General features: G+C 48.0%; 1 protein-coding gene and 1 long non-coding RNA gene across 6 annotated transcripts in view; both read right to left on the reverse strand.

The window, feature by feature from the left end:
* Positions 1 to 25,462, reverse strand: part of LOC148686118 (uncharacterized) — a 312,355-nt gene that overhangs the window by 63,761 nt on the left and 223,132 nt on the right. The window lies entirely within an intron of this gene.
* Positions 306 to 25,462, reverse strand: part of PAQR8 (progestin and adipoQ receptor family member 8) — a 29,431-nt gene continuing 4,274 nt past the window's right edge. Inside the window, exons 1-3 of one of the 5 annotated variants that reach the window (XM_088665483.1) lie at positions 19,136 to 19,271; positions 16,295 to 16,412; positions 306 to 5,962 (exon numbers count right to left, since the gene is read on the reverse strand). In XM_088665483.1, the coding sequence (XP_088521609.1) occupies positions 4,872 to 5,930 (1,059 nt within the window). In that variant the 5' untranslated portion in view covers positions 5,931 to 5,962; positions 16,295 to 16,412; positions 19,136 to 19,271 and the 3' untranslated portion in view covers positions 306 to 4,871. Of the gene's footprint in view, positions 5,963 to 13,668; positions 13,919 to 16,294; positions 16,413 to 19,135; positions 19,272 to 25,462 lie in introns of those variants that run through there. The other 4 variants (XM_088665482.1, XM_088665484.1, XM_035110406.3 and 1 more) reach the window with 4 other exon arrangements.

A 25,462-nucleotide genomic window follows, 5' to 3' on the forward strand; every position in this document is an offset into this window, starting at 1 on the left:
TAATTTGTGCAGTATCAAAACTAACAACCCTTGGTTTAAAAAATAAAATACAACCACCACCCCCATTTTTTAATTTATTTCTTAAAATTATCATTAAAAACCATCCCTTGAAAGGCATAAGTACACAAAACACACCTGAAGCACCTAGCATGTGCTCCTCTAATTAATATACATTCAACCACTGACAACTTGAGGAGCTATGAATGTGTCTTGTGAAGTCCCAGAGAGCGGGACATGGACAGCACTAGTATTTTATACTGTACTTATAATAGTAGAAAAGTAACTTTGGTCAATTTATATATATATATATATAAAGGGACCTCCTACTGAATTAAAATAAAGTACCTCTGCAAGGGCTTATTCAGAGTTCCTTTTGTCCTGCTGCTTGCCTCTGAGGAAAACTGCTCTTTACACGCAATTGGAGCAAACAACAATCGGGTTTTCTGAAGATGGTCACTGGTTCTGATTTAGAGCTAAAGAAAGGAAAGCAGCGGGCCAGAAGGGAAACTGCTTGGACCCATGCTGTTTAGGCATGGAACAAGCAAAAGCGTGGACAAGCCTCAAGCGTAAGTTAAACACATCTCAAGTCCAAAGTTTTAAAGCTATCAGAAAATCTTGGTTTATTATACCACTAGGTGGTGGTCTAAAATCACGAAGAATTTTCATACAGTCCACCAGTTCAGAATGATGAACATATCAATTCTCTTCTTATTTTTTAAAGATGTCCAACATGACATTTCATGCGTTCCTTTTTACGGGTGGTTAGTTTTCAATTTGTGGTAATTTAAAAGTGAAATTGGCTGCATTAAACTTCAAGCTGATAAAGATTCTTCAAATAATTTTAGCACATATTTGAATATCTTATACTGTATTAACAACTTTTGGTGACGAACAAGCAAGAGGTGCACTTGAACCAGAAGCGTTAGACTACGTGCCTTTTAAAAAAATCTACTTAAGCTAAACTCACTTTCATCAAATTCATGAAGATGATCTACACAGAGAATAAAGTGGTTAACAGAACTGTGCTACTTTGGCCTGCAAAAGTGGGGTGAAGTCATCCTCCTTTTGAAAGCTCAATGGTGTAAAAAGATCACATGTAGTAAACCATCACATCAGAGACAAAGGTTTAGTACACCCCATTCCTTTATTCTGTATTAGTTTGCAGCACAAAGGGAGATGTTTAGATTTTACAAAGGGGGAGCATTTGAAAACGACACACCTATGGGCCCTGGTACAATCTGAATTGTTACCATCCAGAATCTATCCCAGTTCTGCCATATTCTGGCACAACAGACAGAATGGCTTTCAGATATACACTGTTCAGGCTCAAAAGTAGCTTGAGTAGCTTATTTTCTGTTATTACTGAGTTTTGCATTACATGCCCCCAAACACCGTTTAAATACAGCGACATGCTAGAAGATAACATGGTGCCTATGAGCGGAGCCTATCAGTTGTCTCAGTTGAAAATTACATTTTGCTGGAAACTGGGGGTCTGACTTTACAGGTGTGATTCTGAGTCACACACAAAGCAAGACCGTCTGCTTCAAAGGTAGAAAGTGGAGCTACATTCAGTCACCCGAGTTTGAAGGATACGCCTCACTGACTGCTGCAGAGCAAGCAGTACAGGAGTCAATTTTATGCAAAAATCTACCCTTCAAGCCAAAGGAGAAATTAATATTTCATGCTGATTCCCTACCAACAAAGAAACCTGGTCCCATGGAAACCAAGCTTTGAACACAGTCTCATCTTGCTGTGTTCCCGTTATATTTGTTCACTGTCAAGCTCAGCATGCTTTCAAATTGCTCTAACGAAAGAATGGCTCCATATCTCATTACCAATCCCTGAGTGTTTCTTTCTCTATCGTCGTTTTAAATTTTCATGAAGGAGATTAGTGCTGGATTTCTGCATGTTCCTGTTTGTCCAAGAGAAGCTGGAATATAATTAGCTGCTGTTTTCCAAAAGGAGAAGCCAGGCCATTATGGGTAAAGCCATCTTCCAAAGGAGCTGGAGCCAGGGAGGGGAGGGGAGGGGAGGGGAGGAACTAAGGAGAAGGTGGAAGACCATGGTCCCTAAACTATCAGTGAAACCAAAACCCATCAGTCACGCCAGCCTTGCTTCATCTAAGACAGGCATCCCCAAACTTTGGCCCTCCAGATGTTTTGGACTACAATTCCCATCTTCCCTGACCACTGGTCCTCTTAGCTAGGGATCATGGGAGTTGTAGGCCAAAACATCTGGAGGGCCGCAGTTTGGGGATGCCTGATCTAAGATGTTGACACCTGCAGTGCATTCTTAATCTGGTCCAAGAAGTGTCTTATGCGTAGGTTTACGCAGAAGAATTAGGTAGAAGAATGTACGGCACGCACTACTCTGCAGACAGAAATTACATTTAAAAATAAACACCAGTGCAAAATATTAAACTAGCACTGCAAGGTGGCTAAATCATTCTAGGTAGTACATGTGTGTGTATAAAACATATATATATATGCGTAATGCGTAAAGTGATGCGGTCTACTCTTATCATTTCAGGACTTCATTCTGGTGCATCTGTAAATCCAGCATAACTAGCCTTCCTTCAATGACTAGGGTAAATCTGTGTGTCCTTTCAAGGTGGGCAAGACTGGGGTACAATACCATTACATTCGTACCTTGGATCCCGAACACCTTGGAAACTCGGACGTTTTGGCTCCCAAATGCCGCAAACCCGGAAGTGATTTTTTCCGGTTTGCGACCATTCTTTTGGAACCCCAACGTCCGACGAGGCTTCTGTGGCTTCCGATAGGCTGCAGGAGCTTCCTGCAGCCAATCAGAAGCCACGCTTTGGTTTTTGAACGTTTTGGAAGTCGGGCGGACTTCCGGAACAGATTCCGTTCGACTTCCAAGGTAGGACTGTATCTCATTCTCAAAAGACACACAGGTCCCCGAGCTCATCCCATGCAAAGTAGAAGGATAGCAGGAACAGCTGAAAATGAATGGGGAGGTGGGGGGGGGGGGTTCGAAGCTCCTATATCTTAGGCTGCCTGTGTACACATGGCATTTACTCTGGTTCCAGTTTGTTCCCATGGCTGGTGTTTGAAGCTGTGTGTACATGACATTAGCTACAATCCATATCTATCTTGTAGTTTTCCACAAACCAATTTCCATCTGATTTCAAAACGCAAGTCACATTAATTTTGTGGTTAAGCGGAGGTGTGTTCATTTGAGACAGCCACTGCACAAACAAAGGCGGCTGCTTTGGAGTTGTGGGGAGAAGCTGCAGGTGTGGGGAAGCCAAACAGGCAGCGTATATCCGGTGAAGACATCGCCAGCCCCTCTCTGGCTATGTGTAAAGGTAAAGAAGGGAGCAGAAAAGTCTCACATTACCCAGACAGATGATTTGAGCAGGAGTGTGCAGTGGAGGCCACAGAAATGGGCTAAGGAGGAACTAGGCTACACAAAAATAACACCCTTTGGGAGATACAAGGAGGTCATTTTCTAGAGAGACGGCAGCTACAGACCTTCACAATCAGAGCATAAAAGGATCCAGGAGGGTGATGGAGAAGGCGGCAATTTTATGGTCATAGAGCCCCTGTCAAAACCAGTCTTCACAGCCAGCTGAACCCCCATCAAAATGGACTCCCACCCCTCCCTTTCTCTGGTATCTGTTCTGCTGAAATGCTCCCCTCTCCTATTTTCCACATCCCAAGATCCTTCAAGCGAGCTGCAGAGGGAAGCTGCCTGCACTATCTGAAACATCTCAACAAGGGAAGAAAAAATGTGAGAGACAACAGATTATATGAGCAAGATAAAAGTGCATGTACCTTGCTTCCCCTTCACCAACTCAGGATACGGGGGGGGGGGGGCGAGGGGGGAGGATACACACCTAGGGGAAGGTTTCTCTTTTGTTGCTATGGGGAAATTGTTTGCTATGATTAAACAAGCAGGAACCCACAGAAGAAAAACAGAATTTGGACGTACTAGCACAGGGCATCTTACTAGAAGAAAAGGTGGCTCACTCTCTCCCACAAAAGAGCTGTGAATTCACAAATACCTAAATCAGAGTGGTAAACAGATCACTGAGACCAAACATTACTCCTGTTTGTACTATCTGTACTATTACTGGCATGTAAAATATTTATTCCTGAAATTTACAACTCAGGAGGAAGTTCAAGCCTCAAGACCACAGGTAACTAAAATGGAACAGACCAAATTGGGTTATGTCCCTGAACCCTGTCAATCTTCACCATATACCTGGATCTACAACCCAGTTCTCCTGAGTTCATAAACCTGTATTTATGATGCGCTGTCTCCAGTTGCAGGTAGCAATTCAAACTATTAAATGCCTCCCATAACAAAAACAAAACTCCTGCAGTAGCATGGCAGATGGATGAGGTCTGGTCTGGTCTTTTCCCTGACATGCTACTTTGCTACATGCAGGGATGCCCTCCCCCCCCACACAAACACCTACTTTTGGTTTTCAGGTACGTGAACCCTGACATCCATTGTGACAGACACAGATTTAGTATTTCAGTTAGAATTGTGCCTTTGTAAATGAGCAATTCCGTGGTACTTCTCTTTTAGATTATTTATCCGTTCCCACTTCTCTTTTGACATACATACAAATTTCAGCAGGTAACTCAGAGTAGGACAACTCAGAAACATCTGCCTAAAAAGCTTCTTTAGCCAGCAATTGTTACACTGCAGTTTTTTTAAAAAATGTTTAGGACATAAGGCGGCTTTTTTATGGTAGCTCCAGACTGCAAGCAATTCCTGGTTTATAATTTATAGCGGCAACTCCCTTTGTTAATTTACTTATATACAGTATTTATATGCAGCTCATCTTTGCTTGGTTCCTTCAAGCAGGCTGGGCCTGAGCCCTGTCCCCATGACGATCAGGATTCCTTTATGGCCAGCTCCACCCTGATCCTGCGCTGCAGGAGGTGTGCAGTGACAGCGCTGCAAGCCACTAAGCCAAAGAAGGAGCCGCAGGACAGAATGACGGAGAGGGAGCTGTGCCGCCTGCGGAAGATGTCTTGCCTGTTCTTGTAATCCAGGAAGATGGCTTCCTGCTGGGAGAGTGTGCAGATGGCCAGGAAGGCGTGGAAGATCTGGTGGGCATGGCCAACGATGTCACAGGAACCCGGGAAGTATTTCTCGGGAACTGGGCAGGAGAAGAAATAAGCACTGACGAGGAAGAAAAGTATCTGGAAGGTATGGTACCAGGCAGCCGTCTCCTCGCAACCTTCAAGGTGGCACATGACCACACGGTGTGCCACGGGGCTGATGTCCAAGATGAAGGCCAGCCCTGCTGGGATCACCTGGCACACTTTCCTCATGACGGGGTAAGGGCGCCGGTAGCGGTACTTGGCGTAGCAGCAGCCGGCGCAGGAGAGCCACCCGCAGAAGGCGGCCGCCGGCAAGAAGAAGAGCCAGAACTTGTCGTACCAGGCCTGATCAGAGCTATAATAGAAATGGGCCAGGGCGCTTCCGTACTGGTACACGCTGACCCCAACGTAGTCCACAAAGTAGAAGGTGTAGTGAAACATCTCAGACTTGGACTGCAAGAGGTGAGCCAAGAGGCTGCAGGTGAGATACGTGACAGAGGAGAGGACGAAGAGGAAGAGGGGCAGAGACTGGACGTCCAAAGTCAACTCCTCTGCTTCCGCAAAAATATGAAACCTCAGCAGCACCGCCAACGCTGCCAGCAGGTGGGTCCAGACATTCACCACCTCGTTGTGCTTCTGGAAGAGGCTGAAAAAGTAGTAGCGCCATTGCTGCCCCGTGGGGCGATACCCAGCTTGGATGTACGGCTCCCGGAAGAGCTGTGGGACGTCAGATTCTTTGACGGTGCCAGGCATCTTGGGGAAGCCTTCTTCTAAGAGCTTGGGGAGCCGGCGGAGTTGCTGTCCACTGACAGACAAGGTGCTGATCCGTTCCAGGATGGCTGTCATGGTGCCAAAGGGTGGCGAGGTCCTGTGGATCCCTGAAGCGGAAAGAGAAGCCATTAGCAAGAGCAGAAACTGAAAATAAGCAGAGGCAGATATTTCGTAGTCTCTGTGCATGTCACTGTGTGTTGCACAACATCTAATAAGTATGGAGAGAAGGCAGGAGCAAGTCTTGTGTGTGTGGTCTCCTTCCCTCCCTGTGCAAAGCTGCCATTAAACTTGTTTTAAGAAAACAACCACACATCCTAGGAGGAATTCAACGTTACGCTAAGGCCATGGTCCCATCTGGGCGAGCGTTTCAGCTTCTCAGAGGGAATGATCCTCCATATACAGTTCTGGCAGTTCCCTCAACTTCCCTGAGGCAATTTTGGGGGGCAGAAAGCCCTCCCTCAGAAGCCCTTCCACAAGACTTCCACTGATGGCATTGATGGGATGCACTCGTTGACTCCCGCTCCCATTCACGGATCTTGGAAACTAAGGAACTAACGGACTTAAAACGGATGCATTCTTACCGTGATACCTATCAGAAAGGAGGCTTCTGCACATGCTGTAAAAGAAAAGGGGCAGGTGGGGGCTCAGCAACCTGGGAAGGTAGCTCATCGAGGAGGCCCATCTGCCCCCATTTCCCTCCACAGCATGTGCAGAAACCGCCTTCTTGACCATTGGACCCACTCCTGGCCTTGTCCACTCAATCAGCCGAAGCCCCCGGAGGGTTTGAGACCCATCAGCTCCCTCACCTGGTTTAGCAGGCCAGTCAAAGCCATTTTTGGAGGTGTGGCTGCTGCCGCATGCTGACAGCTTCTGGGAGCCTGAGGTGAGAGCTGAGCACAGGGTGGGGACCAAAGGAGGGCAAGCCACCCCAGAAGGAGCAGGACATGTCCCCCCACCAGAGGTACGACCCCTTCCCTAACCCCTCCCCATACACCCCAGTGGAGAGAGAAGCAACTATTAAAGATCATTGTGCTCCTCAGTTTTGAAGGCAAGATCCTCTCAGCATTGTCTGGCATTCTTAGCTGGCCAGCCTCTTGTTCCTTGCTATTGTATTACACCTCCAGCTGCTTCATGCTGGCATTTCACGAAGGCCAGGTCATAAGTCTCAGTCCAGCTAAATTCCAAATGTTATTGCCTGTGCAGAAACCCTCCGGGAAGAGCATGAGCATGAGATGGATGAGCCAGCGAGGGAGATGGACTTCCAAGAGAGTTGATAGTTAGCTTACAATTACAATAGCCAAGGCAGCCATCTCCCCACCCACCCACCCACCCCTCAATACAATGCACATGGCGATTTCTTGTTCTGTTTTGAAAGTGTGTAGCAGCACTCACGGTTCCTAGCTGCTTCAAGCAGCAAATTATGTTTTTTTAAAAGGAGGAGGAGGAGAGAAAAAGGCCCTCTGACTATGTAATAATTTGCTAACTCTTCCCTCCTGTGAAAATCAAATGATTTTCTCTACCCACTTCACAGATGTTATCAAATTCCCACTCCTCCACGGTTGACAACTAAGTTCCAGCACCTAATTTTCACATCCACCTCAACCAGAGCTCCTTTTCAAAACAACTATTTTTGAAGATGAAATTAATTCAGAACTCACTGTTTCCCTGAAATAGAACGCATCTTCCCCTGAAATAGAAAGAGCAGCCATACTCAACTTCACCCCCACCACCCCTCCCAACACAAAATCAAAAGGTCTGGATGATGACGGCTAACCCCGTGAGGGCTTTTCTTTGGTTTTTTGTTCTATCCACTTGTTTTCTTGCTTTGTAATGCCAGCGTCTTCCACACAGTTTCCATTCAGTACTAAGGTCCAAACTGATGCTAAATGTGTTATTAGGAACCACGTAAGTCCCCCCTCTCCCAGTTCATTATTAGCAGGTGCAAAGGACACTTTTTCTTTATCACAATTACAGTACACTAAGAAAATCTGTTCTACAAGTTTCCCATGACCACAGATAACCATCTCACGCTGCTTGGATATGTAGAACAAAACAAGTACAGTGCATCTGTGGTGCCTTGATGAAAACAATGGTGTTAGAAGAGTTAAACTAAGAGTCAAGATTTCTCAGAAAATATCTGAACATCAAGAAAACACTTAAGAGTTGGAAAACAGGCTTAAAAAATCAACAGCGATCATTGAATCCTTCATTTGGGAAAATTCCAGGACATTAGCAAACAAGAACAACTTGCCAGTTTTCAACAGTCATGTGGCGATGATGAACAAAGCAGCAAGCAATTCACATTACAGACTGAAAAGCCCAAGGTCAGCAGCACTCACTGTTTCACTTCCACAAAGCTTCTATTCTCTCATTTCTGTGTGGGCGCAGCCGTTTGCTGAAGAGCTATATTCATTTCGCAGGGCATCTATTTCAGCCTCAGCTTACCCTCTATCCTTCGGAGGGCTGAATTATTTTGGCTATTCCCAAATAACAGCATTTGTGTGCAACTTGTCTGAGTAACTTAAAGGTAAAAGTAAAGGGACCCCTGATCATTAGGTCCAGTTGTGACCGACTCTGGGGTTGTGCGCTCATATCGCATTATTGGCCGAGGGAGCCGGCGTATAGCTTCCAGGTCATGTGGCCAGCATGACAAAGCCGCTTCTGGCAAACCAGAGCAGCACATGGAAACGCCGTTTACCTTCCCGCTGTAGCGGTTCCTTTTTATCTACTTGCATTTTGATGTGCTTTCGAACTGCTAGGTTGGCAGGAGCTGGGACCGAGCAACGGGAGCTCACCCTGTCACAGGGATTCAAACTGCCGACCTTCTGATCAGCAAGCCCTAGGCTCAGCGGTTTAACCCACAGCGCCACCTGTGTCCCTTCTGAGTAACTTAGACGATGCAAATTAAAGAGATTGGGGGAGACACAAATAGCTGGTGCACGTATTAAAGAACGTGAGGATGAAATGGGTATTGCTATAGTCAGAATACTCCGGATAGTGCTGGGAAGCACCCAGTGGTTTTTTTCTAATCACCCCCCCCCCCGGGTCCTTCCACACAGCTTCTGAAATGCCACCAGGCATTGCCCACACACTTTCAAGCTCATCTTCACAGCTGCAAGAGCTTTTAAAACTTGTTTAAGTCGGTTTAAACCAGGGTGGATTTGATTTAAATCACTAGTCAGTAAGGCTTGATTTAAATCATAGTTTTCTACATGAAGACTAATTCTTGCTGGTATAACTTTAATATGCAAGTAGATGGAGAGCAATAAAGCACACTAAAGTTTAGGATTATGGTGGTATACCCCTATACCCCTAGGTCTCATGGTGGTTCACAACATAAAATCACAATTGTCGAGTTGGAATGGGCGCTGCGGGTCATCTAGTCCAACCCCCTACAATGCAAGAATCTCAACTAAAGCATCCATGACAGGTGGCCATCCAACCTCTGCTTAAAAACCTCCAAGGAAGGAGAGTCCACAACCTCCTGAGGGAGTCTGCTCCACTGCCGAACAGCTCTTACTGTCAGAAAGTTCTTCCTAATGTTTAGTCAGAATCCCTTTTCTTGTAATTTGAAGCCACTGGTTCAGGTCCTACCCTTCAGAGAAGGAAAAAACAAGTTTGCTCCATGTGACAGCCCCTGAGATATCTGAAGATGGCTCTCATATCTCCTCTGAGTCTCTTATTCTGCAGGCTAAACATACTTGACTCCCTCAACTGTTCCTCATAAGGCTTTGGCAGCACCCCTTCCAACTTGGCACGATTCATTTGTTTGATGCACTTGAACCAGGGGTAGGCAACCTAAGGCCCGGGGGCCGGATGCAGCCCAATCGTCTTCTCAATCTGGCCTGCGGATGGTCCGGGAATCAGCCTGTTTCTACATGAGTAGAATGTGTGCTTTTATTTAAAATGCATCTCTGGGTTATTTGTGGGGCATAGGAATTCATTCATTGTTTTTTTCAAAATATAGTCTTGAATGCATGCATACTCATGCAAAGCTGCCTGCAGCAGAATCCACTCCAATGATAACTGTGATTGCATGGCACACAGAAAGCCAATCAAGCTTGAATTCACAGAAATGCTGTATATGAGCGCACACTGTTAGAACCTGGCACAGCCTAAGTTCAATTCTATGACCTTCCGCAAGCTCCAGTGGAGAACTGAGCGATGCACAATTCCTCAGGGAAATCTATATCTATATATATATCTATATATCTATATCTATATCTATATCTATATCTATATATATATATATATATATATATATATATATATATAAATGTAGGCATTGTGCGCACAGAGGTCACAGCCTTTCTCCGTAACCGCTGAACCAAATTGCATCAAATTAGGACAAAGCGTACCTTGCCCATCAGTGAGGGATCTGGCATAAAAAAAAAAATCCAAAAAAGCACAGCTTTCATACCTTAGTGATGAAACGCAAAAAAGTGGCGCACAAATCAGACATCACCAGACATCACTCCAGCAGCATCCAATAGAAAGGCAGATTGCACACTGTCACCAGCAAAAGCTCTGAAGGGCGGCACCAAATAATGACATCATCAACCAAGCAACTGAAACCACCAAGGCGGCCATTACCAGACCCCTAGACCCCTGCCAGGCTGCCAGGCCCCCACTAGGCCCAGGCAGGGATAACCCACAGCAATGCACTTGGGGGCACAGCAAGGGGTTTTTACTTTAAAATTTATCGGGCATTGTGTCACATGGGAGGCTCCGGTGGCCATTCTAAGTAAGGGCAGTCATGCCCCTTTTAACCTAGGCTTTATACTATGACTGATTGCAAGCCTCTGCGTCTTTTTTAAAAAAACAACAACAATGTACTTTCTCTCCCCAGTTTAAGTCCTCGGATATTTGCAGTGGCCAATCCCTCCCCCTTGATTTACAATCTCCTACCTTCCCCTTGCCACTTCCTGGGTTTTTTATGGAACCGAACAGCTTGGGCGCTTCGGAACTTGCCTTCTGTTGCTACGGGGCTGTGGGTCTTCGCTATTTGATTCCCCCCCCCTCCCTGGTCGGGATTATTGAAGTAGTTCTCTGGGTCACCTACTCCAAAATTAGGAAAAAAAAACAAACAAAAAAAACACAAAACACACAATGACACCCAAATCATACAATACCCACCAAAATAAATGAGAACCCCAAAAATAAAATTAAACAAAAACAACTTCTGCTTCTCATGTTCTTATTTTTTTAAAAAAATAATCTAAATATATAAAAATGTTCACGATGCGTGCGCAGTGGCCAATGTATGGAGATACAGGGGGGAAGGGACAACACTCCCCGGAGGAAACAGAGGGAAGGGTATCCTACCGAAACACAGGGATGAGCCAGGGGGTTGGAGGGAGGAGGGACGAGATACGTCATGGATCGGGACAGGGTGGGGGGGGATCACAGGGATGACCCACAGCAACGCGTGGCCGGGCCAACTAGTAACCAATACAATAGTACTTTAATTCCAGTATCAGCTGACCTGACTTACACCTCCTGGAATAATGTGTGGATCAGAATGCAGCTTGCAGTTCTCCAATTATGGTGACACAGTTCTCTGCTCAAAAATATATCAACATGTATTTGAAGATTAGTATTGTGACAGAAAATATATCTAGTGGTGGGTATTTCCAGAAATACATATTTAGATTCACATTTTAATGCAGTTTTTTTATTTAAAAAATCATGTTAATGGAGAAATGAGGCTAAATGAACTTGCCAGTGACTGTAGCTGGAGAAATAATTGATTAGTTAGCTCATTCCTAATTTTTGCATTATGCCTGAAATTGTGGTTAGGGCTTAGCAGAAGACTTGAGTTAGAAAGCGTGTGAGAAAAAGGAGCTCCATAAGATGACCAATCCACAACAAAGAATATATAAAAGCTTTATGCATTCAGAAAACAACAACAGTAAAAAAGTTATCCAGTGTATTTATATTTACTGGGGGGGGGGACTTTAAATCCGCAAATAAACAAAGGAAATCTTTGCTTAAAGGCTGTAACAGCGTAGAAAAAAGTCTATCAACAAAGGTCATTATAAACATTCCTACCCACTTGCAAAATTGACTCAAGACAAACAAAACTACTATTCTAAGTACCAAAAATAACTTAAAAACAAAAGTGCATGAGGAAGAGGAGGAGATTCCTTTGCATGGTTTTTCAGCCAAATATGTGGCTTTTATACTGTTTATGGAGAAGTGAAGAAGTTAACATTCCATCCTTTTACCCTTACTAGTAGGAAGGTGACACTAATCCTGTTTAACTTAATACTGTAAAGCAGGCATCCCCAAACTGCGGCCCTCCAGATGTTTTGGCCTACAACTCCCATGATCCCTAGCTAACAGGACCAGTGGTCAGGGATGATGGGAATTGTAGTCCAAAACATCTGGAGGGCCGAAGTCTGGGGATGCCTGCTGTAAAGTGTAAGGGCTTTTGTGTGAATTCTACCACTGTTAATTCTCCAATTTGTACAAATGTGATGCTTTTATAACCACAGTGCTTTTCTCCAGTTCCCTCCAAAGCGCTCCTTTTGAAGACTTGCCACACCTAACCAATGACATTATAAACCTTTGAAGGTTGGAGCCCGGACTTCCTCTGTGCAAGCAGTAACAGAGGCCATCCGGGGGTTTCTGCGCCCAGAGACAAGTTAGGCTGCCAACACAGCTCATCCAGCACCTTTGGCTGGGAGTTTTGAAGTGGGAAACATACCTGTTCCTTTTTCAACCAGCACTTGATTCTTGCGTGCAAATAAGAATCTAGGCACCCCAGGCCTCCTCAAGATTCACATCAAACTTGTGTAGCATTTGATGGGCAATTAGATAATCCAGTAAGAAAACTGAGCAAGGGAACCTCCCTTCATCTCCCACATCAAAGCACGCACGCACAAAGACACAAATTGCACTCTTGGCAATTATTAAAGAAACAACAATATTCCATATTCAAAATAAACAGAGCAGGTGACAATTCAATGGGGCTGTGTTGAAAGTTATGGAGAGTCTATTCTCTCAACCCCCCCCCCCCAGTGTGAGCACCAACAGACCGGCCAACAAGTTAATGTGATCCTCTTTAAGTAATCTCGAGTGGGATCTCCTGTATTTAATATCAGGGGGTAGATGAGGACGGGCCACCTGGGTAAGAAAGGGTTTCCAGGGTCCCCCTGCCAGTGGAGTCTATCTCTGAGCAAGAAAGAGCAGCCCATCTCGCCTTCCTGCTTGACTGTGGAGGATGATGAGCGCCAGATTCGCCGCTAAGGAAAAACCGAGGCAAAAACCCATCTTCAAGCATCGCGCAACGCAGTTGAAAGAGAGAGACAACGCAAACAAGAACACGGCAGTTGCGCGAACAAAAGCCCGGACTCGGGCAGAGAGGACCGAAGAAAACGCAGCAAGCGCCCTTCGCTGAGGATTCCTCGCACCGGCGTTGCAGACCTCGCCATGCACCCTTGCGGGGCTCTGCGCAAAGTCCTCCGCGTCCGGGCGGAATCTGGGCACCTGCGGGAAGAAGCGCCAAGTGGCCGCCAGGGAAGAGAGACGGGCATCATCAGGCGGGGAGGGGGGGGGTCCTGCCTGCCGCCGGAGCCCTCGCCTCACCTGGCCTCAGGCCGGGATGCAAACGGACCTGGGGGACTTTTTAAAAAGGTGGGTGGGGGGAGCCCTCGCCTCGACTGCGGCCGAGCGTTGGGCTGCGCTTGACTTCAGAGGCGAGGCGGGAGCGGGAGGACAAACGGCACTCTGCACATGCTTGGAGGGCATTCTGGACAGCCCCCCCCGACTCCGGCTGCCTGGGCAGCGCGCGGCTCGCGAACCAGCTCACCTGGGCGCGCGGCGGGAGCAGCAGGTGAGCGATGCGCAGCGCCCGCTCAGCTGCCGGGGGTGCGCGGCGGAGCCTCCATCCCGGCGTCTCGGGGCACCCGGGCGCCGCCGTGCCCAGAAGCTGCCCGGCGAGCTGCCGGCGCCTCCCTCTCGGCCGGCGGGCAAGCGGGTGCCGCGCCCCTTCCTCCTCCTCCTCCTCCCCGGGCGGGCCCGCGGGCTCCAGGGGCGGGGCTCCTCCTCCGGAAAGGGGCTTCTCGTCCCGCCGAGGCCGGGGGGGGGCGGCGGTGGGGGGGGGGCGGCCCACGAAGCTGCGCGCCCGGCCGCCGGGGGAAACCGGTATTGCGCGCCAGGCGACGCGGACAACAGCTTGCTGGCGGCCCACAACTACAAGGGGGGAGTTGTTTTTTGGCTGACTTAAATTCTCAGAAACAGATGTCTCGTGAGAATGATGAAATTCTTCAGGCTATGAAAGCAAAGTTGTTTTTGTTATCATAGGGGTCAACTCCTAGGGGCCGAGATCCCTTCAGTCCGCCCCCAATAAAAAATATTTGAGGGGGCGGGACCCTCCAAAGTTGATGGGCGTTGCCATTCAAATAATAATTGTGCACCGCATCATGTGATCGATTGGGTGGGCGGGGCTTACCTCCCACCCACCCGAATACTGTACAGTGGTACCTCGGTTTATGAACACAATTGGTTCTGGAAGTCTGTTCATAAACTGAAGCGAACTTTCCCATTGAAAGTAATGGAAATGGATTAATCTGTTCCAGATGGTCCACGGAGTACTTAAACTGAAGCGTTCATAAACTGAAGCAAACTTTCCCATTGAAAGTAATGGAAAGTGGATTAATCCGTTCCAGACGGGTCCGCGGAGTACTTAAACTGAAGCGTTCATAAACTGAAGCAAACTTTCCCATTGAAAGTAATGGAAAGTGGATTAATCCGTTCCAGACGGGTCCGCGGAGTACTTAAACTGAAATGTTCATAAACTGAAGCATGGGTGTAATTGGTTCCGGAAGTCTGTTCATAAACTGAAGCGTTCATAAACTGAAGCGAACTTTCCCATTGAAAGTAATGGAAAATGAATTAATCCGTTCCAGATGGGTCCGCGGCGTTCATAAACCGAAAATTCATAAACCGAGGTGTTCATAAACCGAGGTTCCACTGTACTGTATTTAATTCAAGTTGCCCTTACTGGTTGTTATTATTATATATTACATATCTATATCGTCCTTCATCTGAGGTTCATGGGGTAGTTTTCAATTTAAAAACACAAAAATACAGTAGTAAGGAACAACAACCCAAAAACTAGACATCACACCCCCCACCCCAGTTTAAAAGGATCAGTGGTTCCCAAACATTTTTATCTGGGCCACACTCAGAATTTTTATGCTGAATGTTTAGATATTTTATGATTGCTCTTAAATCTTGCCACCCTCTCCTGCCACGCCATTTGAGAACCCCTGCCATAGATTGCTTACTTAGCCAAAGGCCTAAAATATTATCAGAAATTTGTAAGATGCTGTATCACAAAAACTAATCTGTATAAAGCTGTGCTCCTCCAAGGTCTGCATCTGAGACGGCTGCCTGGTTGGTCTAATGAAAGCACCCGCCCTGCACACACAACAACATGCCCAGCAGTGGGAACTGCCTCCTCTCTCTCCACCACCCTCTTCTTCCTCTTCCTGCATTTCCTCTTCACCTGCCACCTTCATCACCCTGCAAATAAACCCTCCGTTGTAGCGTTTTTTTTTTATTATAGAGTTTGCAGGGCCAGTGCTATCACAGTAGAGTAACTAGGCAACCGCCCAGGGCACAGACCTCAAAGAGGTGAGTTCCCATAATCGCACCTGAAGCCGAAATCACACATAGTCAAAACTTATCAGGTGCAATGGCAGATGTGATTGCCAGTGTCTTTTCCCTGGATGTCCGCCTCCTTTTTATTTTTTCATAATTTTTCTGCCAAGCGCGTAAAGCTGAATGTTATCTTGCCCAGGGCAACTCAAAGCAACTTACAAGGAAACAAACAACCCTCGCCCCAAATTTAAACCAGGGCAAAGAGAAATATTTTTATTTTATTTTAAAAAAAACCACACACACCCTCCCACTCATCAAAATAAAGCTATGGTGAAACTCTCACTGTGGTCGTGAGGATGCTTGGAAAAGAACCTGCTCTGTTTTCCAGATCAGAATCTGGGTCACTACGGGGACAATGTCAGCATCCTGGACAATCACAAGATATGTGTGTGCCCACAAGCATTTGCACAGAAACTGACAGCTACAAGCTGAATCCCAGTTTTTGGCATAGTCACAAACTTGCATTCTGCAAAATGTTCACCTTGTTACAATAGGATCACGTCTCAAACAATCACATGCATGAGAGTCACTTGGACTTATGCACACTCATCTTTCCTGACGCATGCTATACAACGTGCTCCACTTGTTTTTTCCCCACAGTCAGATTAAACAGCCCCTATCTTACCTCTGCAGATCTTCCCTAATCTAATTTATAATATTTACGGGCTGATCAGCAATCATCAGCTTTAAAGACTAGCAGCAATGAAAGAAAAACATCTCTCTCCAAACCCTTGATCTTTTCAAAGATACTGTAGTTTCTTTTATATTACCAGATCTTCATGTCCTTTAGGTCAATTTGTTTTTCCATAGCACAGCAGCTGTGAAAAACAGCTGTGTCTCTGAAATCCTTTGAAGCTCTGAAGGGGTAGTTCCCCCATTCTGTGTATTCTGAAAATTCAAATAGAGAAGCAACTATAAACTGGCCACAAATGCATGACTTTCAAGTGTATGACTACTCAAACACAAGTCCAAATGGTGCTATCGCTGATTACACAGCAGTACATACCCAAGTTTGTCTCACAATGTATAGGCAGCAGAGAGACTCAAACAATCCCAGCTCTCTGTTGAGTATGATACACATACTTTCAAACACTACATTATAGTGTTAAGTGTGCAATTCAAAAGTGCACACCTTTTAAAAGGCCAGAACTTGAACACATGCTTGACTCATTCTCAGGTTACAAAATCATGCAGTTTTGCTGGAAGCTGCCATGATCCTTTCTATAGGACATCACTGAATACGCTCAGATTAGAGGTGATAGACTTTAGTGGACTAACCCAGCAAACTCCATTAAGCAGCAAACTTTCAGTTTTTCCTTCTGAAACACCTCCCTAGGTCTTCAGTGGGTTCCAGAAAATCTGTCACTGCATGCAAACCCTTCAGCTGAGCCTGGTCCTTTTTTTCCCTTTTCTTTCCACCTCCCCACTTCGGCCTGACCCAACCCAGCCTTGATACAGCATCAGTCCCACCCTGGTTGGGATTCGGGAATATGCTGCCTGGCTGTGGAAGAGGCTGCCCACAAAAGGCAGAGGGTTGTGGCGGGAGGCCTAGAAGCCATGGGGCACCTCTGCTCTCTGTAGAAAAGAGGGGCTTGGACTGGTGGCGGCAGTGGGGCGCTCACTCTGGAAGGGGTATGTCCAGACACCTCCCGTTCTGGAGGGCAAGCCCCACAGTGTGAGAGTCCACTCAATAGTAAGGAGTGATATTCTAAGACAGTGGTTACCAACAGGTGGTCCGCGAGCTATGCCAGAGGGGTCCGCAAGATGCTATTTGAATAAAAAATATATTAAATATATTTCGTATGATAACAGATTTTTTGTTTTGGCCGCTTCCTGCATGAGCAGAGTCTAGCGCAAAACTAGAATTAAATAGAGGCAGTAGTTCTGCTGTATGCCGTTAGGTGGCGCTTTACAAACACGGCTGTTTTGCAAAGAGGCAGCGCGCGCATTCTACTAACGCTCACCTCCCCAAGATGCTTTGCGCACGTCGGCTTCATTTGTGCGCTACTGCGCAGGTACCCTGTCTTCTCCATTCCCCTCCCTCCTCCCTGGTGCGCGCTGCCTCTTTGCAAAACAGTAGTGTTTGTAAACAAAGCGTTGTTTTTCGCGGAAGCTACAGTTCGCGTAGTTAAAAATGGACGGTTGGTTAAAAAGTGGTTCATCTCATTAAGAACTGAAAATTAAAACTAACTGTATACTGATGGAGTACTCTGTTGTAACTGTAAAAAACGTATAAATATAAAATATAAAAAGACTCTTAATTTGGCTCTCACTTTTTAATTTTAGGATTAGGAATTAATGGGGGTCCTTGTCACAATAGCGGCTCAATGAGGGGTCCACGAGAAAATTTTGTTGGGAACCCTTGTTCTAAGAGTAGGAGGGTTGGGCAGGCAAGTGGACACAAGGAGATGGCAGATAAGCCGTGGTTGTGAGAGAGGAAAAGAAAGGCCCCCATAGAGAAAGCAAAAAGCAAGACAAAACCTTGAAACCTGCAAGAAAGAGAGAAAAGTCTCAGCTCCCCAGAGAGAAAGAAAACCTTAGTTTAACATTAATTAAAGTAACAGGCAAATACTATGTCAGTCAGAAGTCAAGTATGCACAGGACTGCATCCTGGATATTTCAGTGCTGATTTGCCTTTTTAAAAAGAATGGCAGGACTCTGCAAATAAAAAAAGAAACCCAAAAAACCCATTTTGTTTTGGAACTACAGTTGTATGTTACTTCAGTCTCAAAGAATCTGAAGATTTTCCACAGATGTCACCATCCAACCAAGTACTGTACAGCTGCTGTCTATCTGAGTTTTTGAGAATGACGGACCTTTACCAGAAACCCTGTTTATTTTGATTTCAGGCAAGTTGGCCTGAGGAGTCAGAGTCAAAGAAAGGCAAGTTAAAGTGGCAGAGAAGATGACATCAGGTGGAAGAAAGTGAGCCAGGTAAAATGGAAAGTGAGAGGGAGACAGGAAGGCAGGAGCAGCAGGTGAAAGGAAGCAGATGAAAGCAGGAAAAGGTGTATAAATGTTTGAGAAAGTAAAGGGGATGGGGAAATAGGCAGAAGCAGCGAGAAGGAGGCCACAGGCAGACAGGTTGTGAAAGGAGGTGAGATTGAAAGGAGGCGGCGGAAGGAGAGATGATAGGCAAAGGGGGAAAGTGCATGTTGAAAGGAGGTGGTGAAAGGCATTTTGGGTAAGAAAACACAAACATCATAGTGGTGGTGACTTTCCCTCTTGCCCAGTATCAACCACAGGCTCTATTATTATTATTATTTTGTTGTTGTCGTTGGCCAGGACAGGAGGCAGTCTCTGGCACAACAGCATCTAGGGCTACATTGGCACCCAATCTGGGGCTCAGGTGGAGGTCAGCAACCAGGCCTTAGAATGGACCGTGCAGCTCAGGAAAGGGGGAAAGGTGTCCTTGCCTTATTCAGGACAATGCTGTGGCACAGCCCTCTGTCGCCACTCACTTAGCTGCGCAGGACGTTCTGGATGTGATGTAGAGGCTTCTGCGTGCATTAAACATGGGTGTGTTCTTACTTTAGCAGCGCCACCACATCAGAAGGGGACTGAAATTATTTACTGAAAATTTAAGTAAAAATAGCAAAGGAAGCACATACCATTATGGCACATATCAGCTTGAGGAGGGAGGGGTGGTTTTCTTTGGGGACACAGCAGAGTGGGAAAGTTTTTCAAAAGCCATCTCCATAGATCAGCGCAGTTCCATTGCTGATCAGCTGCCCCATCACAGCTTCTGTTCACAATTGTACAAGATTCGTGCAATTTAAAATGACAGAATTATTGCCATGTGTCATTTTGCCCTGGCATAACAGCATCATGGAGTCAGGAGGAACCTCAAAGGTCATCCAGTCCAACCCGCTGCTAATCCAGGAAATCAGCTACTATGGCAGACCGCTTGCCTTGTAGTTTTGTTTTGCTTTTTATTTCAAAGTACTTCTGCCTTGATATGGGAACTAACTAGGAAACTGTTAGAAGCAAAACTGGAACTAGGTTTTTACTGACTTGCTTACATCTTACAAGTTACAGTGGTACCTCTGGTTACGAACTTAATTCCTTCCGGAGGTCTGTTCTTAACCTGAAACCGTTCTTAACTTGAGGTGCCACTTTAGCTAATAGGGCCTCCCATTAAAGTTCTTAACCCGAGGTACTACTTCTGGGTTAGCGGAGTCTGTAACCTGAAGTGTTTGTAACCTAGGTATTTGTGTTGGGTTTCTTGTTTCTCGTTTGTTTCTTGTTATGTGACAGTTGTAGCAAACAACCTGTTGCCAAAAGAGACGAGTTACAAAGGGCAACCTCTTGCATTTGTGGTTTGACCACTATTCTTTTAAAGGGAAATATAATAGTTTGAGCTAAAGCTGAACAGACTCTGTTCCCCACCAAGCTCTATAACTGATGAAAGCAGGGGATTTTTTTTAAAGGTTTTCTCCACTCCCTCTTCCTCCCAAGTCCCTTTCCCCTTTGTAACCTGCATTTTCGATACCAAGCTCGAGGACAGGAGCTGTCTTTTCACTGATATTTCTAAGCTGATCTGAGAGCCTCCTGGCTAAAGAGTTGTTGTTTACCCATAGGAAAAAAAAGCAATTTTGACTGGAGGAGGTGGTGGGAAATAACCACCCTTTTAGCTCCCTTTACTTCACTTCTTGCATAGAAGGCTGAACTGAGGAAATTCCACCAATGGCTAAACTGATCATTTATAACTGCCATCTTGGGTCACTAAACGTTTATGAGCTTTGCACAAACATGACCTTTTTCATTGCCCAAAGGTATCGTGGGTCTTGAAGGGAACAGTCAGATATCTGGTCATGGAGGTACATAATATGAGCTGGACCAAAGCTTCATTTTGTGGTTCGGGGGCATATAAACATGAGTTCTTGTTGACATTTTCTGACTGAGGCCCCATCTGCATGAGGCCTTTAAAGCAGTCCCATACCACATGGCTGTTTAAACAGTCCCAAATAATCCTGGGAACTGCGGTTTGTCGAGGGTGCTGAGAGTTGCTGGGAGACCGCTATTCCCCTCGCAGAGCTACAGTTCCCAGTTTCCTGGGAAGAGGGATAAACTATTAAACCACTCTTTGAAGAAGCAGCTTCCTTGCCTCCATGTTGACCTAATGGTTTGCAATCTATGTCAGCTCCGGGGATCAATAATGTCTGATACTGCTTCTGGCCTAGCTGTGAACTGTCCTGCAAAAGAGGGCAGGGTCTGCAAGCAACTATAAATACTAATAAAAATATTTTCCGTCCATCTGTCCAGTTATAGAAATTCTTGAGGAAAGCTCCTTAACCCACCCGTCGCCCAGCCCCGGGGGAAGGTGTTGGCTGCCAGTCCTCCCTGCAACTCTCCCTCCCTCCCTGCTGCCCCTACGACTGTCTTCCCTGCTGGTGGGACAGCGGCTGAGGGTGAGCAAGGGGCAAATGAGGGGGGGGTGAACCAGCAGCCACTGCTGCTGCTGCTGCCTCCTAGTGGAGCAACTGAGTCATTTTTACTCTGTGGCTTTTTTCCCCACCGACGTCCACAGGGGGGCAGTCAGCTGTGCTGTGCTTGGAGCCCCGTTTTATCCCGTTTCATTCCCTGGAGACCATACCTGCCAAGTTCCTGCCGGAAAAATAAGGGACCGGACCGGAAGTAGGAGACCGGAAGTAGCGCTGCTGCCATTTTGGAACTGGGCGGAGCATGCTCAGAAGCGACTTTTGATGCTCTGCCCAGTTCAAAAATGGCCGCCGCACCAGAAGTCACGCTGCAGCCATTTTGGAACTGGGCAGAGCAGCATCAAAAGTCGCTTCTGAGCATGCTCCGCCCAGTTCCAAAATGGCTGCCGCGCCAGAATAAACCCGGGAAAAACAAAAAAATCCATTTTTTCAGCTGGGAACAGCTGGAAAAACGGGGGTTTCCCGGGGAATACGGGAGACTTGGCAACTATGCTAGAGACCCGCCTCCCCTCAGGGGTGTAGCAAGGTGGGCATTGGGGGCAGGCTGCCCCGGGTGCCACCCTGGAGGGGGGTGACACAGCACCCCCCCCCCCGCGTCTCCCAAGCCGAGCCCCAGCAGCCAGTGAAAAGCATTGCTGGCTCAGACGCCCACCACCCAAGCTTTACCGGGCGGTGGGGCTCGTCTTGGGAGTCGCGGGGGGGTGGTACCCCTCTACGTAGCGCACGTGTGCAGCGTCGCTACGTAGTGACACATGCATCGTACGTTGCGTTGCTGCGCATACGCGCTATGAGCGACACCCTGCCCTCGGGTGCACAGCAATTTGCCGCTCCGGGTGACACAGCGGCTTCCTCCGTCAGTGGCAAAGGGTCTCGAGAAATGTGTTACAGCTGCAATTTTCCAGCAAGCCCTGGAAGAAAGAAATGCAAAACGGCTGTGTGAGGGACAGGGGATATCGCGAAGTCCCTCCCCTCCTGAGTTCAAGCCCATCCCCGAGCACAGGGGAAAGCAGAGAGAGTTCCGATGCCAGTGGGGAAGCAGGAAGTCGTGTCCGAGGCTCAGGCAAGGTAGAGGAGCCAGGGTCCCAGGTGGGACAGGAAGGGGCGAATAAGGGGGGGAGACCCATTCCCCCAACTCCGGAATTACGCAGAAAGAGGAGGGGAAAGAGGATGGGTCTGCCAAAGCTTTTGTGTTGGAGAAAGACGCGCCAAAAGCCATTCGGAGGTTCTGAAACCGACTGACCACACCACTCCGTGTAAATAGCAATGACTTCAGCACTGTAAATACGCAGCACCAATAAAAGAATAAAATGCAGAGCTGCGTAGCGTCGTTACTCTGAAGTAGCCCACTCCGGCCACTGTGACAGCAACCTCCGAATCCTTTTTTGGGCTACTTTGGAGTTGCCGGGATGAGCGTGTCAGAGGCGGAGAGATGGCGGCAGATCGCGGAGCAAGCCCAGCAAGAACTGCAGCAGCTGTCGCTGCAGGCGCAGGGGGAATTGAAGGCAGCTAAAGAAGAGACTAAGAAGGTCCAGGACGACCGGCTACAACTTGCGGAACAGGTGAGAGCGCTACAGGAAAGAGAGCAGGAATTAAGGGCGGTGGCGGTAGACCTCCAAAACAAGCTGGATGCAGAGAAAAACAAGGCGGGAGGGGCACCCCAAGTCCAAGTGCTGCCAGGAAGGAGAGCCGGGACCCTAGTAAGCAAGTTCAATGGAGACCCGAGGGAATATCAGGGCTTTGAGACTGAGATTGTGTATGCTCTTGAGCTGCACCACGATGAGTTCCCTGATGATGAGCACAGGGTAGCGTTTATTGTGGAGCACCTTACCGGGGCAGCCAGGGAGTGGCTAAGACCGTTAATCGCAACAAAGAATCCTTGCATGAAGAATGTCAAACTATTTCTAGAAGGTTTGAAAACGATCTATTCGTCCGATAGTCATATGGACCAGACTAAGGAGGAACTTCATAATTTACGCCAAGGAAATATGACAGTTCGCGCGTATTGGGCGAAATTCACCATGCTGGTGCACAGATTGGGGTGGGAACTAGAGTCACCCCCAATGCAAGCGGCGTTCTACTTGGGGTTGCATGAGGAGGTGAAAGATGAGCTCTCGAGAGGTCCAAAGCCCAGTAATATGGATCAGCTGAGCAAAGCGGCTCTGGCGGTGGGGGTGAGACAGGAATCCCGGTGGAGCGACAAGCAAGCAACGCGCGCAAAGCGGGCTTGGTTCCCACGGTCGCAGGAGAAGCCACTCCCCCAACAACCCTTTCAAGCCACGCCTGGGGCCAGCCAGGACCAGGAACCCATGCAGATTGATAGCGCGCGCGCGGGGGCTTTTCAAACCCCAGCGGCGCCAAGACGCAAGGAGGGAAGGGGTGGGAATTGCTTTCTCTGCAACTCCCCCCAGCATCTCGTCAGAGACTGCCCACATCGCAGGGAGTGGCAAGGAAAGGCGGGAACGGTTGTGCCCTCCCCCACTGACGCAGCACCACAGCAGGGAAACGGGAAAGCCTGGCTGCAGGAGACAAGGGGCAGCAGCCAGGCACAGTCAGCAGACAACAGCCCCAGCCCACCCACCCGCACAGAGAGGAGCAGAGCCAGCCCACCCCTCCCAGAGCAGGAGTGGTTCTAGAAGTGACGCTCACGCTCCCAAATGGCTATCCCCTGACGGTCCTCGCCCTAATTGACAGTGGGGCGTCAGCGAACTTCTTCTCGAGGAACTTTGCAGAACAGCACCAGATCCAGCTTCTGCAGCTGGATTTTCCTCTGCACGTGGCAACCACTGACGGCAGAGAGTTGCTGGGAGGGGCCATCACCCATCAAACCCCCCCCCCCATGAGAATGACGGTGGGAAGGCACTCAGAGACACTGGCATTCAACGTCACCACCATCTCAGACCCCCCCATCGTCTTGGGCATGAGCTGGCTGGCGCGCCACGACCCCTCCATCAGTTGGCACCAGAGATGCATCACGTTTGGGTCGGACTTTTGCCTGGAACATTGCATGCAGCACCAACCAGGGGAGGGGCCTCCGATAGCCACGGTGGCCACCATGCACATCAAAGGGGGTGAGGCGATACCCAAGCCGTACTGGGACCTGCAGGAGGTCTTCAGCGAAGCGGAGTCCGACCACCTACCCCCACACAGGCCTTTTGACTGCCAGATCAACCTGGTGCCAGGGGCAACTATACCCCCAGCCAAGCTGTACGCCATGTCAGACCAGGAACTGGAGGATCTGCGCGCTTTCATCGACAAGAACCTCAAGCGGGGGTTCATCAGAGAAAGCAAGGCAGCAGGGGGCAGCCCGGTCTTCTGGGTGGACAAGAAAGACACGCAACAGCGCCGTCTTGTGGTGGATTTTAGACGGCTGAATTCAGTGACAGAGCCAGTGGCTTTCCCCATGCCCAGAGTGGATGATCTCCTGACAGCGGCACGCAGGGGCAAGATTTTCACCAAGCTAGACCTGAGGGGGGCGTACAACTTGATCAGGATCCGGGAAGGCGATGAATGGAAAACCACGATGTTCACGCCTCTGGGCTCTTTTGAATATCTGGTGATGCCCTTCGGGTTGCAAGGGGGCTCAGCATGCTTCCAGGCCTTCATGCACCACGTCCTGGGGTCCCTCCTCTTCAGGAAATGCTTGGTCTTCCTGGATGACATCCTTATCTATTCCGATGACCCAGTGCAGCATGTGAAAGATGTCAGGGAGGTGTTGCAGCGCCTGAAGGAGAACCACCTGTATGTGAAGCTGGAGAAGTGCAGGTTTCACACCAAGGAGGTGGACTTCCTGGGCTACAAGCTGTCAGACAAGGGGCTGGCGATGGACAAGGACAAGGTGCAGGCCATCCTGGACTGGCACAGCCCCAGGACGCGCAAAGATGCCCAACGCCTACTAGGCTTCGCCAACTTCTACAGGAAGTTCATCAAGAACTTCTCTCGCGTTACGGCTCCCATCACTGACTGCCTGAGAGGCAAGCAGAAGTTCAGGTGGACACCAGAGGCGCAAGCAGCGTTCGAAAGCCTCAAGAGGGTGTTCGCCTCAGACCAGAACCTGTTCCACGTGGTTCAGGACGCGCCCCTACGCGTGGAGACAGATGCTTCTGATAAAGCTGTGGGCGCCATTCTGTTGCAACTGGACGCCAACAGAGAGTGGAGACCCTGTGCCTTCTTCTCCAGGAAGTTGACCCAGCCAGAGCGAAACTACACGGTGTTTGATCGGGAACTTCTTGCGATCCACGCTGCGTTCCAGCACTGGAGACACTTCCTGGTGGGCGCCAAGCACCCCATCCAGGTGTGCACCGACCACAAGAACCTGGAGTTCTGGAGAACTGCCAGGGTGCTCAACCAGCGGCAGATACGGTGGGCAGAGTTCTTCTCGAACTTCAACTTCTCCATACACTACATCCCGGGAGAGCAGAATGTCAGGGCGGATGCCCTCTCCCGCAAGCCAGAGTACATGGAGGAGGAGGCGCCACCGGCACCCAGGCACATTTTCCC

Source organism: Zootoca vivipara, chromosome 3, assembly GCF_965207765.1.
Source record: "Zootoca vivipara chromosome 3, rZooViv2.hap1.1, whole genome shotgun sequence".
Classification (NCBI taxonomy): Eukaryota; Metazoa; Chordata; class Lepidosauria; order Squamata; family Lacertidae; genus Zootoca; species Zootoca vivipara.